The 15,459-nt window shown below is 35.5% G+C and overlaps 2 protein-coding genes across 2 annotated transcripts; both read left to right on the top strand.

Annotated features, from left to right (window-relative positions):
• The first annotated feature begins 2,547 nt into the window (after positions 1-2,547).
• LOC122004130 lies at positions 2,548-3,585 on the top strand. The gene is made up of 2 exons (XM_042559060.1): positions 2,548-2,884; positions 3,095-3,585. Exons 1-2 carry the CDS (start codon positions 2,548-2,550, stop codon positions 3,583-3,585), a joined length of 828 nt encoding a protein of 275 aa, XP_042414994.1.
• Positions 3,586-4,049: 464 nt separating this feature from the next.
• On the top strand, positions 4,050-13,875 carry LOC122005240 (probable mitochondrial-processing peptidase subunit beta, mitochondrial). The gene is made up of 9 exons (XM_042560213.1): positions 4,050-4,776; positions 8,939-9,103; positions 9,245-9,382; positions 9,469-9,620; positions 9,707-9,815; positions 11,533-11,631; positions 12,984-13,049; positions 13,157-13,264; positions 13,596-13,875. Exons 1-9 carry the CDS (start codon positions 4,126-4,128, stop codon positions 13,680-13,682), a joined length of 1,575 nt encoding a protein of 524 aa, XP_042416147.1. The 5' UTR covers positions 4,050-4,125; the 3' UTR covers positions 13,683-13,875.
• Positions 13,876-15,459: the final 1,584 nt, after the last annotated feature.

Below are 15,459 nucleotides of genomic sequence, written 5' to 3'. Positions count from 1 at the left end.
TTTTCAAATAATCTCGAGCGTCAAGTGGCAGAGGAATTTTTCATGTAACCTTAAACGAACTATATACGGGTAAACAGAAGAAAAAAAAGTATTAGATAAAATAGTAAAATGATGATAAATACCAATGAAATTATTTATTTATTTTTTTTTTTGAAAAAAAATGTGAATATTAGAATAAAAGATGATATCGCGGTCCAGAATTAGGACCGCCGGTCCTGTAAGAAAAAATTACGGGACATGAAAAGCCGATCGGTTGCTTATACACGTAATTGCAGATCCGCAGTAAGAGCATCTGCAACGCGACGTTAATGTCGCGTTATAACGCTATTGTGCATTTAACACTGCGTTGCATATGAATGTGCGGCGTTAAAACGCTAGAACGCGTTCAAGCTTTTGAACGCGTTCAAGCGTTCAGGGGGTGGGCCAGGGCGGGCCCACCCCAAGTGTAAAATCCATTTTTTTTAATAATGGACTTTTTAAAATGTAAATTTTTTAATTAAAAATTAAATAACGGCTAGTTATTTAACGGTTATTTTTTAACGGCTAGTTTGAAATTTCGACTATAAATATCTACCCATATGTGCATATATTTTCATTCTCACTCACTACTCTTTCAATTTTACTCTCTAAATTCTCTCCCCATCTATTTTTTCAAGTTCCTATCATCTTATTTTCTATCCGAAATGGATGAAAATAATAGGACATTTTTTACAAATTTCTTGAATTCTACAAACAACTCGCAAGAATATTCATCTTCCCAAAATCCACAAATTCCACCAAATTATCAATACCCATATCCATTTCCCAATATGTCGTTTCCTCCACATCTTCAAAATTTCCAAGGTTTTGGAAATTCTATGAATTATCTGAATTATACCCCTCGAGATCTATATCAACCGCTTCCAGCCGAATATTGGCAAAACATGAGTCATCCATATTTCACACCGTCGGTTGTTCATGAATATGGTACCCCGCACACAACTGGTATATCTTTCACTCCTTCGATGTCGAATGAACCTGCAACTCCGACTTTTATCCCGGAGACTCAACTTTCCGATCGTGAATCCCCAATTGAGGTGGTCAATTTAGAAAAGACAGTTTCAAATGCTGAGGGTACAAGAAAGCGTTCAAGTTGAACAAAGATTGAAGACGAGGTCTTAGCGAAAAGTTTTGTCACTATCAGTGATGATCCAATAATCGGCAATGATCAAAAGGCGGATGCTTTTTGGTGACGGGTTGCAAGCTACTACAATGAGAATCTTCCCCTAGGTTCAAACACCAGAAGTGCAAATGTTATACGGCTACATTGGCACAATACAATCCAAAAGAAGGTATATCGATTCAACGCAAATTACAATAGTATTTATAGTTTATATCGAAGTGGTCACAATGATGAAGATATATTGAGGTTTGCGTACGAAAAATATCTATCCGAAAACAATGGTGTTGCATTAAATCTCGAACATGTGTGGAGAATTGTCAAAGACCGTCCAATGTTTACTCCACAGTCCACTGATCACTTTGTGCCCACAAAGAAGACGAGGACCTCAGAGTCGGGAGCAAGCAACACCTCCTCCAACCAAGATGTGAGTATAGACCTGGATTATGAAGATACTCGTCCAATCGGGCAAAAGGCAGTAAAAAGAAAGGGAAAAGACAGTCAAATCGACCATGGAGGATTTGACAATAAACTACAACAATATTATCACAAAGTTCACTGAGTATACAAGCGTGAAGAAATCCAAAGTCGATTTGAAACAACAACAACTCGAAGTAGAGGAGATTAAGGCAAAAGCTGCATTGTCCAAATCTGAAGCTAAGAATCGTCGCTTGAAGTTGAAGGAGTACGAAATATTGAACAAAGACACCTCGCAGATGACAAAGGATCAGCTTATCATACATGAATGTCTATGCAAGGATATTAGGTCGAGATGGAATATCTAAATTGTTTACTTAACATTCATTTTCTAATATTATTATATTTTCGAGTGATTATAATTTTTAATTATTGTATTTCTCATTTCGATTAATGTAATTTTTAATTATTAGAATTTTGTAAAATAGTCGTTGGAAACTAGCTGTTACAACTAGCCGTTGGAAACTAGCCGTTGCAAACTAACTGTTACAACTAGCTGTTGCAAATTAGCTGTTGCAATGCGACGTTGCATACTAGTCATTGCAAACTAGCCGTTGCATGAGAAAAACAATATATATAGACCATCATAACATTTCTCAAACACATATACTAAAACGTGTTTCCTCCAAAAATGTCTCATTCTACATGCAGCTCTAACTCAAGTTCTAGCTCGACAAGCGAAGACGAAGTCCATGTTGAAATCGATGAGTCGGCTTATGATCCGGGTGAAGAACTGATGTTATTGGTTCTTCAACAACACCAACAACTTATGGAAGCATATCAGAGGAGGGGCACGCGCAGAAGAAGGTTCATCCAAAGAAATCGTGAAGTCGGGCAATGAGAGACTCGTCAATGATTATTTCTCTATAACCCCGGTGTATCACGATGAAATATTTCGAAGACGATTTCGAATGCGAAGAAAAGAGTTGCTGTACGAAGGGATGATGCTGTACGAAGAAAATCATTCAGCATTTTTTCAACAAAGGGATGATGCTGTACGAAGAAAAGAGTTGTCACCACTACAAAAATGCACCGCTGCGATTCGTCAACTAGCTTATGGAGTCTCCGCCGATCATCTTGACGAGTACCTACGTATGGGTGAATCAACTACCATCAGGTGCCTTCTCAAGTTCTGCGAATACGGTGTTGAAATATTTGGTGATAGGTACTTGAGAAACCCAAATGCTGATGATGTTCAACGTCTTCTTCAAATGCATAATGAGAGACATGACTTTCCTGGCATGTTAGGTAGCCTTGATTGTATGCATTGGAAATGGAAAAATTGTCCAGTTGCTTGGAAAGGTCAATTTACAAGGGGGCATGGGTTACCAACAATCGTACTTGAAGCGGTCGCATCTCATGACTTGTGGATATGACATGCATTTTTTGGGGTCGTCGGTTCACGTAACGATATTAACGTATTATATGAATCTCCCATATTCAACAACGTCTTGCAAGGAAATATGTCGGAGATTAATTTCACGGTGAATGACACTACATATACAAAGGACTATTATCTAACAGATGGAATATATCCCGAGTGGGTTACTTTTGTTAAGGCTTTTCCTTGCCCGGAGGATCCCAAGAGGAAGTTGTTTAAGGAAAGACAGGAGTCTGCAAGAAAAGATGTTGAACGAGCATTTGGGGTGCTCCAATCTCGATGGGCGATTGTCAGAGGTCCAGCTCGGTATTGGTATAGGAAAAAGTTAAAACAAATCATGTTAGCATGCATTATTTTGTATAATATGATTGTTGAGGATGAGGGAGGTCACGTGATAAATTGGTACAACGAAGAAGGTGACGAACCCGCACAACCTATTCATGACTCAAACCGAGGATTTCAAGATTATCTTCGAACAAATTCTGAGCTACGTGACACTCAAGTTCATCACCAACTTCGCGTCGACTTAGTTGAGCATATCTGGGGGCAATACAACAACAATCTGTGAATTAATATTAAATTTTGTTTTTCCAACTTTGTAATTTTAACTGCTCAGTTGTAATTTTATTTTCCCAACTTTATAATTTTAGGTGTTCAGTTATAATTCGTTTTCCCAATTTTATAATTTCATTTTCCTAACATTGTAATTTCATTTTCTTACCTACATCTATTTTATTTAATAAATATATTTAAAAAATTAATATTATTTTTGAAAAATAATAAAATTATATTTTTAAACGTAAGATTATTATTAAAAAAATAATAATAATTTAAATATTTTAAAACATATTTATTTAATATGATATAATGTTAAAAATGAGTGAGTGGACGGTGGGACCATGAATAATAAGTATTAACATTAAAGGGAATGTGAGTGAAAGAAAAATATTGTTATAACAGCAGTGAACCCTATATTTTTTTTTTGGTAAGATGGTCGGTGTTATAACTAACCCGTTTAGAGTATTGTGGATGGTCTAACATTGCGCTGGTCAATCCGTCAGCAGCAAACTTGAGAACTGCGCTCCTCCCCTAACCCTAGGGCGTAGCAATGGCGATCCGGAAGCTGCTCGCTCTCTCTCGCCGTCCACTCCTCCTCTCCGGCCGATCTGCGTCCACTGCTGCGGCTCTCGCTTCTCACGATGCAGCCGAGTTATCCACCTCGCCCGCTAGCCCCCCCGTGATGCACTACGACCGACTCGCCCAGGCCGTCAGATCAAAGATCCGGAGCCTCGACGATCCCGACCCCCGCTTCCTCCGCTACGCCTCACCCCATCCCGCTCTCGCTGATCATACTTCCATCCTAGCAGCTCCGGAGACCCGCGTCACCACACTCTCCAACGGCCTCCGCATCGCCACCGAGTCCACGCTCGCAGCCCGTACTGCCACCGTCGGGGTGTGGATCGATGCTGGAAGTCGATTTGAGACGGAGGACACTAATGGGACCGCCCATTTCCTGGAACATATGATCTTCAAGGGCACCGAGTCTCGGACGGTGCGGCAGCTGGAGGAGGAGATTGAGAACATGGGCGGGCATCTGAATGCTTACACTACAAGGGAGCAGACAACCTATTACGCCAATGTGTTAGATAAGGATGTGCCCAAGGCGCTTGAAATCCTTGCCGACATACTGCAGAATTCACGTTTTGATGAGAAGCAAATTGAAAGGGAGCGGAATGTTATCCTCAGAGAGATGGAAGAGGTATAGCCGAAACCCAGCATCTTTTACCTGCTCAGTGGTAAAAATCTTTTGCATATTATTCACATGAATGCTATTTATAGTTTTTATCTACTTTTTGCTTCTAGTAAAAAAAAAATAATTTATGGGTGAAATGACTTCTATAATTTGTTACCTATCGCTTCGTAACAATTCCTTGAATTGGTCAATTTCTTGAAGAAACAGAGAAGAAAAATTATCAAATATCATTGATCTGAGTTGATAATTTCTATCATCCTTGAAGCTGATCATATTACATGGCTGGTTTAATTTGTATAGTCTTGATGTTCTTTGCTATTGTTTATCTTTTAGTTGATTATGACTTTGTGTCTAAAATTTGGATCGTTGTTTAGTGCTTACTGATCCAGTTTCAATTAACAAGAAAATTCAAAAATGAATGAAGAAGAAAAACACTTAAAACATAAGATATTTCAATGACAAGAATTATCAGGTTAAGTAACAAATTTCTTAAGATAAAACAGTTGCAATAGGTTGCTGTACCTAAATGTGACAGTTAGACTGAGCAGTATTGGGAACAACATATCTAGGACTATTAGGAAATATTCTGAAGAATGGACAGAATTACTGTAATGTTATCTGTTTAATGTTATCTGTTGGAATTACTTATCTTTAATTGAAACAAACCATTCCCATATACCTTTTTGCAACAACTGGGAATTATGTATCTCTAACTGAAGCAAATCTTTCTGTCTGTGTCCTCAATAACAATGGTGTCTGTGTGCGCGCGTGTATTCTAATAACCTTTTTTTAATAATCTTACTGCTCTCGTACCTGTTGGAATCATACACAACAACAACCAAGCCTTTTCCCACTAAGTGGGGTCGGCTGTATGAATCCTTTTACGCCATTGAGCTCTATCTCCTATTATATCATCATTTATATTTAAATAAATTTTATCTTGTTTTATTGTTGCTAACCAAGTGTTTTTTGGTCTTCCTCTTCCTCGTTTTATATGCATGTTTATCATAGTTTCACATCGCTTAACTGGAGCATTTATTGGTCGTCTAAGTATATGTCCGTACCATCTTAAACGTGTCTCTCTGAGTTTTTCCTCAATAGATGCAACTCCTACTTTCTCTCTAATGCTCTCATTTCTTATTTTGTCCATCCTCGTATGTCCACACATCCACCTTAACATCCTCATCTCTGCAACTCTCATCTTCTCGCCGAGTCATACCAACATTCACTCCATATAACATAGTCTAATCACGCTTTTATAACTTACCTTTAAGTTTAAGAGGTACTTTACCACATAAAACACTCGACGCTCCCTCCATTTCACCCATCCCGCTTGTATTCATGTAAGACATCTCTCTCAATCCTCCATCATTTGTAAAATGATCCTAAATATTTAAATTTCTGCCCGTGCAACTCGTCCTCTCCTATCTTAACAATTGTTTCATTACTTCTAATATCTAAACTTAAATTCCATATATTCCGTTTTAATCTACTAAGCTTAAACCTTTCCTTCTAGTGTTTCCTCCAAGATTCTAGCTTAGCATTTACTCCTTCACGTGTCTCATCTACCAAAATAATATCATCTCCAAACAACACGCACCACGGTACTGTGTCTCAAGTGAGTTCGTCCATAATTAATGTAAAAGATAGGGACTTAGGTGATCCTTGATGTAACCCTATCTTTATCGAAAATGCCATGTTTCACTGAAGTCTTTACTCCGTCGTTACATCCTCATACATATCACTTAATTAGGCACTTCTATACGTCATTTTGGCAAGTTGGGAAATTCTCAACTCAACCCAACTCAAGGCGAATTGCAGGAATGGAAGAAGAGGCCAAAGACTAAAAAATAGATTACACCAAAACAAGATAAAAGCATTAGAGATGACTAAGCCACACCCACAACCCATTCAATTTTCTAATTTAGTTTTAAGTTTTAGGGAATTTGTTTTCCTCTAACTCACGGGCCAACCTAAGCCCGCAGCGGGCGACCCACGCGGGTCGCGGGCCAGACGGATCAGATCCGTCTTTAAATGGGTTGATAAAATTTAAATATAACCCGTTTAAATTATTTAACGGGGCAAAACAACTCAACGAGCCTAACCCAAATTGACAACTCTAAAAATATCATTGGATAGAATCATTTTTCTATTTTTCATCCCATTTAATGTTTGAAATTTGATTTCTTCAATAAAAATTTAAATTTTTATACTTCACTGGACTAAATTGGTTGCTTGAACATACATTAAAAACTAGATGAAAATGTCTCTTCCATTGCTCCTTATTCCTCATCCTGCACTAATACCCTATTGGATTCATCTTTAATGCATCTCATTTGGGTAAGATCCCTTGTTTTCCTCTCCTGTTTTAGTCATTCTATAAATGTTTTTTTCCCTTCTTTTATATCAAGCTATACAAGCATTCGAAAGCTTCAGTCTTGGCTTCACTCACTGCTTTCTTGACCTTTTTCTTGGCTATTTTATATTATTTTATTTTTTTCCGTTCTTACAAGTGTACAAGAACTTATAATCTATTCTTTTTTCCTTTAGTTTCTCCTACACTTCCTCATCCAAAGATTTTTTTATTTGGTGGTGTCCATGCTCTTGACTCCGAGGACACTCTTAGCCACTATTTTTCAACTTGATACCATCATCCCATCCCGTATTAGAGTCTCTGTATATTTCACCTAATGCTTGTACTCCTACCTTTACCTTAAATATATTTTACTTCCAATCCTTTAACTTCCACCACTTAATATATAATTTTTTTCTATTGATATTATGTTTGAAGCGTATATCCAACACTACTAATTTATGTTGAGTAGTTAAGCTTTCTCTAGAGATGATTTTTTAATCTTTTTATCCTTCTTCCTAACCATAAAAAAATCAATTTGTGATTTATTATTCCCACTTTTGAACGTGATTAAGTGTTCTTCTCTTTTCATAAAAAATGATTTAGTTAATATAAGGTAATATGCTATCGCAAAATCTAATATGGTTTTTCTTTCCTCATTTCTCGCTCCAAACCCATAACCCCCATATATCTTCTCATATTCCTCATTTTTCACTCAAATATGGCTATTTAGATCACCTCCTATTAAAATCCTTTCATTTGGTGGAATATTTTGTAATATTTCATCTAAGTCCTCCCAAAACCTTAATTTGGTAGCTTCATCTAATCCTACTTGTGGTGCATATACGCTAATTATGTTCATAGTTTCTTTCGCCACTATTATCTTAAGAGTTATAATTCTATCCCCTTTTCTAACTACTCCTACAACTTCATCCTTTAACAAACTATCTACAATAATACCCACTCCATTTCTTGTTTTACTTTTTCCAGTGTACCATAACTTAAAACCCGAGTTCTCTATCATCTTTGCCTTCTCACCTGTCCATTTTGTCTCTTGTACACATAAAATATTAATTTTTCTCCTAATCATCATATCTACTACCTCCATTGATTTACCAGTGAGAGTTCCTATATTCCATGTTCCAAATCTTAGATTATTAGTTTTCCTATCATATTTGTTCTTATCTAACCTATGGTGTGAGAACTCTTGCCTATTTAACACTACACCCAAGTTCTCATGGAGATGTAGCGGTCCTTGCTGAGACGTTACAGTCGGACCCTGTAACGCGAACTCTTGCATATTTATCACTACACCCGAGTTCTGGAGATGTAGCGGTCCTTGCCGAGACGTTACAGTCGGACCCTGCAACGCGTTCCTTCCGGGGAACAACCTAGCATTAGCACAATAGTTTAATGGATTCATTCATGAAATTTTGCCATAGTTTGACGCTGGCTGGCAATCTAACGCAACCCTCCTCCTTTATCCGGGCTTGGGACCGGCCATGACTGGTCATCATGGGCGGAGTTACCTGTTGGAATCATATTATTATAAATTATTTATAATTAATTTTCTGAATTTTTTTTGTTCCATCATGCAAGGAAAATGTTGTTCCAATTCTCTCTTTGCCAGGATTTACAACTGCCAAATGGTATCTAAAGTTCTCATATTTTTTCCATTTTAACGTCTATCTTGAAGTCTTTCCCTTTTTATGCAAAGTTATATTTTCAATTAAATGTACTTTTATTTTAACATAGATATCGTTAATAAAACGCTTTACACTGTAATAATCCATTCTGTCTATGATTTTCATCCAGGTGGAGGGACAAACTGAAGAAGTTATTTTTGATCATTTGCATGCTACTGCCTTCCAGCACACCTCACTTGGAAGGACAATCCTTGGACCTGCTCAAAACATCAAGACAATTACTAAAGAGCACCTTAGGAAATACATCTCATCTCACTACACCAGCCCTAGAATGGTTTGTTTTCCATTAGGCCAGACTAAGTTAATATTTCTATGTATAAGCATTGTATTGGCTCAATCCATGTGTTCTAATATTCCAATGTTAACTGAATTTACATTTAATGAGCAGGGATGTTTTTTTTCTATGGCAATGTAGGTCATATCAGCTGCCGGTGCTGTTAAGCATGATGATATAGTTGAACAGGTCAAAAAGCTTTTCATGAAACTGTCAGATAATCCTACTACAACAACCCAGTTGATCGAGACGGAACCCGCTATTTTCACTGGATCTGAGGTGGGGAAGTTTAATTTAAGATAGTACCCTTTTGTATTTTTCGTTAACCGAATTTCTTCTTAATTATTTAATTATCCCATTTCCAGGTTAGGATAATAGATGATGACATTCCACTTGCGAAATTTGCGGTTGCTTTTAGTGGGGCATCTTGGACAGATCCAGACTCCGTTGCTTTAATGGTTATGCAATCTATGTTAGGTTCTTGGAATAAGAATGCTCATGGTGGAAAGCATGCAGGGTGAGTTTCTAACCTCTGGTACAGTGCTTTTCTATTCAAGATCCATGCTTCTGCTTGAGTTGATTGGTTACTGTAATTTTATGCAGTTCAGAGTTGACCCAAAGGATTGCCATCAATGATATTGCTGAAAGTATGATGGCCTTTAATACAAACTACAAAGATACTGGTCTCTTTGGTGTTTATGCTGTTGCCAAGGTTTATAATTATGTCGTCTACCATCTAAGATTAATCTATAATAATATTTGTTTTGTCATTAAACATGATTTATAATTTTAGCATATGAACGACTTTGTTACAGATCTTGTTGTTATTGATGATTCAAAAAATTGAAAATGGCATAGTCTACATATTATTAGTTACGTTGACCAACTTATTGAGTATTTTGTCATTGAAACATTTGAGACAGTATCAGTTCTGATTTAGAGAATTTTTTTTATATAAATACCAAATATCAACAGAAGTTTGAGGATATCTATTAATTATATGCTGTTTTGTATTGTCAAAGCAAGGTTTCTATAGATGCACACTAGAGTTTATAAAGATCAGGGGAAATGACTGTATTGTTATTTGTAGATGCTTGTTTTGGATAAATAAGTTTCAGAAAAAGAGAGAAGAATAAAGCATTATACATAGTCAAAGACCTTGTGTAAATAATTATAGCTTAAGAGAGTTTTGCAGACAATAAATATGTGTGACATCTATGCATACTTTGTACCTACTAATTGACTATTAGACCATATGGGCATTTGCATTTGTATTATATGGAAAATAAAGTACTTTGTGCGAATTGCTAGTTTGGGGAGTTCTTGGTGCTCTATAGTGTTGATGCCCCAAATGCCATCTTTCACTGAATCTCTGTTTTTGACTGTTGTACATTTTTGTATTTACTCTGGTTCTCAAACAAGGATAAATTGGAAATTTTTAACTAGTATTTTTCTCTTCTGTAGTTGCTGTGCTGGCACTTACTTTGGTTCTTTTAGCAACAATATATTTGAAAATAGTTAGCTTGAAATCTGAAATGGTTCGATTTTGTTAAAAAAAAAATAGAATTAATTGTCGGTGAAACCAGTTGTAAATTCAATGGCTCTGTTGGGATCAGTCAGGATCAGCAAAATTCTGGACTATCTTGTTGATTGTTTGTTGATCTTCTAAATTCTAATTGATCCATAGTTGACCAAAGTTTATAGATACTGAAAAATTAGTTGTTCTGAAGTGGATTAGCTACTTGGCATCATTAATTTGATTTGGTCCAATGTCCAACCTAAAACATGTTTTTAGCTTTTGGAAATACTCTTCCAATTCGCACAGATATTTTACATTATGCACAAAGGTAGTGATAGTAGGCTCTTGATGCACCAAATTGTCCAACAAGGTGAGTGTCTAGGAATAGGGCTGGAAACAAGTCAAGCTGAGCCAAACTTTGGGGTGTTCAAGCTTGTTTGATAAGGTAACCGAGCTTAACTGAGTCAAGCCTAAAATGAACCAAGCCTTTGAAATGATTGGCTAGTGCAAGTTTGTCTTGATGATATACAGGAATGAGGTTAATTATGGCTTTATCCACACCAAATTATTCTATACCTGCCATTAGATGTGCAACCCTCACTCAGAATTATCTTCTTTTTTTTTTTACTGGAAAACATGGACTTCCAGGTTCTGTTTATTTTCTATGGTATTTTATGATATTTGAACGGCAAAGATCTTTGCTTTTGTCTTGCTTGTTGGACTTTTTCTAAAAATTTGATATGTACACATGCTATACTTTTTGATGATGTAAAACATCTGTGGTCAAATGGTGATTAGTTAAATTGTATGAAACAAATGGATTCTGCAGTTACCTATAACACATAACTTATCCATTCGGCTCTTCTCAGAGCTGACTTTGTGGCTAACTGCTTTTCCCATTTTTGAGCAGCCTGATTGTTTGGATGACTTGGCCTATGCAATTATGGGTGAGATAAGCAAACTCTCCTATAGGGTCTCAGAAGCTGATGTTACTCGAGCACGCAATCAGGTAGATCATTAAATCTGTGTTTCATTTTAATCATTTGAAACACTAGATAGTCATTCTATAAAGGATTTTCATGGTTCAGTATGTGTTTCTTCTATTAGGGTAAATCAGCCTTTAAATAATGGAATTCCCTGAAAAGTTTATTATCTTGTGATAAATGTATTGCAATACTGAAAAAACCAATACACTTTTGTAACTTCTGCTGGAAATTTCCCTTTTCGGCTTCCACAATGACTGATTCAATATATAGTTGAAAGTATGAGTATTGACTTGAATAAGAATTATCACACTGAGTTTTCTGGACATAAGAAGAAATACTTGACTTTTATATATATATGTATGTCTGAAGGATTTATAATATGTGAATACATCTGAAGATTCTTATTTAGGCTTGTTGGGTCCAAATACTTGCAATGTACAATATCTGTGAGGGTTAAGGACTCGGAAAAACTTCTGAATGGGAAACTGATGCAAATGAGGATGGGATTGTTTGTGTTTCTAACCTTACCTGTTCCTTTTCATTTATTTTAATAATTTTATTTGAATTCTCTAGTTTTTTTTTTCAAAAAAGAATTAAATGGGGAAGGGAGGGTTGTGGTTATGTTGTTCAATATTTCTCAATTTATTGACCGTCTTTAAAATAATTGTTACAGTGGAATATTTATGTTTTATTTTTTAAATAAAATGAACTTAAGTTGGATTTTCTTTCGCATATTCATTTTAAAATTTGATACTTGTCCACATCTGAACAAAACCAAAATCCTGGGTTGCATCAGACTAGCTTTTTCAACACCTCTGGCAAATATTTATTTTACTTTTTCTTAGTTTTTGGTTTTCTTTTTTTGTATGAATGCTTCAAAACTTCGAGCTGAAATTTCCCTCAAACCTTACTTTTTATATGCTGCAAATTTTGAGACGCCTTAGATACATGGATTCTCTTCAATCACTATGTGGAAAATTTGTGCTTTAAATAAAGTATTTGATCTATGGTCCAATATCCTTTGAGTATGATCGGAATAGTGTTAAAATAGATCATATGCTTATTGGATCATAGGAAATAAATTTGCTACCATATCATACATCTGGTGAAATGTTTATTTATTTTTTTATTTCAATAAGAAAGGAAGAAATGAAATCCACTCAGATGGGTAAAGATGAGTTTCAGATGGTACCTTTGCTGCAGAACCATTTAGTTATATTTATCTAACAAACTGTGCAGTTGTCATTTATCATTTTATTTGATTCCTAATTGCATGAGAGGTATCAATCAATTTGGAAACATAAGAACAATTTCTTTCAATTTGATATATTTTAAGCAGACTCTGTAAGAAATGACTAATATGTGATTTATGCAGCTAAAATCTTCTGTTCAACTTCATATGGATGGTACAAGCCCTGTTGCCGAGGATATCGGCCGACAGGTTGAATTATTTCGTTGGAGTTATTTGTTCTTGTTTCCAGTCACTTTTCTAACAAAAGCTTCAATAACATTAAATTCATAATTTACCCTTGTTTTCCATGGTGACAGTTGCTTACTTATGGTCGAAGAATCCCAGTAACTGAGCTTTTTGCAAGGATAGATGCTGTTGATGCAAACACTGTTAAACGTGTTGCAAACCGCTTTATTTTTGATCAGGTAAAGTGATAATTTTTCTCATCCATTAATGCATGCTCTTTCATAAATAGACAAATGGTTTTGCTATGATCTGCGTGATGTTTGCTCTGTCAGAATTTATTCTTTGAATATACCAAAACATAATGATTGATTATTCCATAAGAATTGATTAGGGAATAAATTACCAACTCCTATGAACCAAATTTGCCCATCAAAACAAAATTGTCTATCAAAAGGCTTATTAAATATAAAAATTATAAAAACTAATCGTTTAGCATTTGCTGTCTGGCGTAAACGAAATAACCTTTATGCATATATTCTTCAGCTGACCCTTTCTACCTGGACATGACAGGACGTTGCACTTGCAGCCATGGGACCAATCCAAGGGCTCCCAGATTACAACTGGTTCAGGCGCCACACCTACTTGCTTCGATATTGATTCTGCTCTCATTTTTTTTTTATTATTGTTTACATTCTCGGTTTGTGATTTTTCCCGGCCGTTTCCATTCTTGTTAGTGATCATGAATCACTATGAAACTTTGGATATCTGAAAAAGATTTTGCTGTTTTACATGTACACACATTTTCTGTTACATTCCCAAATTAAATAATGAATGCCAGATTTAATCTAAATTCTTTTGTTTTTTTTTTGTTTTTTGCCAATAAAAAGCTATCATTTAGTAAATGTTTTATTTCAGATTAAATGCCACTTGGAAATTAGTCCATCGTTATGTCATGGTCCCCTGGTCAACTTGCTTTTTTTCGTTTATAACATCTCACACGTAATTTCCAACATGTGCGTTCAAAAACATAGATGCCTCTTTCCTATCATCTTCCAAGACCGACGGTTAGAGTACGTGAAAGACTTCAGTGCCGTGGTAAGGCAGGTAAAGAACTCCACTTGAAAGAAAAATAACACAAAAGAACAGAGAGGTCCAAGTCTCGACTACCCTTCCTTAACATCCAATATTGAGTATGAAAAATCTAATCAAATAACAACTAATTCGATTTATCAATTTAGTTTTGGTTTGCGTAATAAAATGTCGATTAACTTTAATCTAATTTATTCAATTTAGTTTCAGTTTGAGTAATAAAAGAATCAATTATCTTTTAATTTAATTTTGATTGCCTTCAAATATGCATAAAGATGTATACATTTTGATAACTATTTTCCACTACAAACAAAAACCAGATTTTTGAATGAGATCGAAAAGGTTATCAATCTCTTTTGAATGAAGTCGATTTGAGAGTTTTTTTTTTTAATGTTATCAATTCAGAGTGATTACAAAAACACTACTACGATTGAGCTCAGCTAAAAGATAAAAGCTCAAAACACACCGTCTAGACAGCCAACCACCTTAGATTTTCCCAATATTTTCTTCCACAACAGACCTTGGAATACTGATATTTAATGAACAACTAGGTCACAACTTTAGTTGGCATGGGTGCACTTCAGCTACAACAATCGTGTGCAAAAGAAAATTTACTATCATGAATTAATAAATTAGTTGTCACCAGTAATACTCAAAATGAGTAACTTTATATCAGTGGCATTAGCCCTTTGTGCTATGAAATACCTGAAGTTATTCAACTCGTGAAATAGACAAAATTTAGGGTGCATTTGGTTTGCGCGTTTTTCATTTTTTGAAAAACGCATGTTTCTGAAAAATGACGTTTGGTTTGTATTTTCCATGTCTATTTTCTAAAATATAGATAACATTTTCTGGAAAAATAGAGAATGACTAAAAGTCATTTTCTATTTTTTTAGAAATCACATGTTTTTCAGAAAATAAAATAAAAATGCAACATGCGTAAACCAAACACACACTACAGTCCTCAGAATACACAGTTATTTCATGAATACCTAGATCGCCACCACTGTTGGCATGGTTGCACTTCATCTATAATAATTGTGTGCAAACAATAAATTGCCATCATAAATTAATAAATTAGTTGTCACCAGTAATACTCAAAATGAGCAACTTCGTATTAGTGACGTTTAACCCTTTGTGTTATGAAATATCTCGGATTTGATCACAAAGTAGCCAAAAAAAAAAAAAAATTCAAATATGATGTCTGGTTAAGTTGTTCAATGCAGAAACGCTTCCTTCCCATGCTATAAAAAAGCAGCTGGCTATGATATTTCAGGAGCAAAGCAAATATCAAAATAGAACATGTCATTCATCTTTGATGAAAAAACTGTGGTAATGAAAATTC

Source organism: Zingiber officinale, chromosome 7B, assembly GCF_018446385.1.
Source record: "Zingiber officinale cultivar Zhangliang chromosome 7B, Zo_v1.1, whole genome shotgun sequence".
Taxonomy (NCBI): Eukaryota; Viridiplantae; Streptophyta; class Magnoliopsida; order Zingiberales; family Zingiberaceae; genus Zingiber; species Zingiber officinale.
This window is presented reverse-complemented; position numbering and strand designations above follow the sequence as displayed.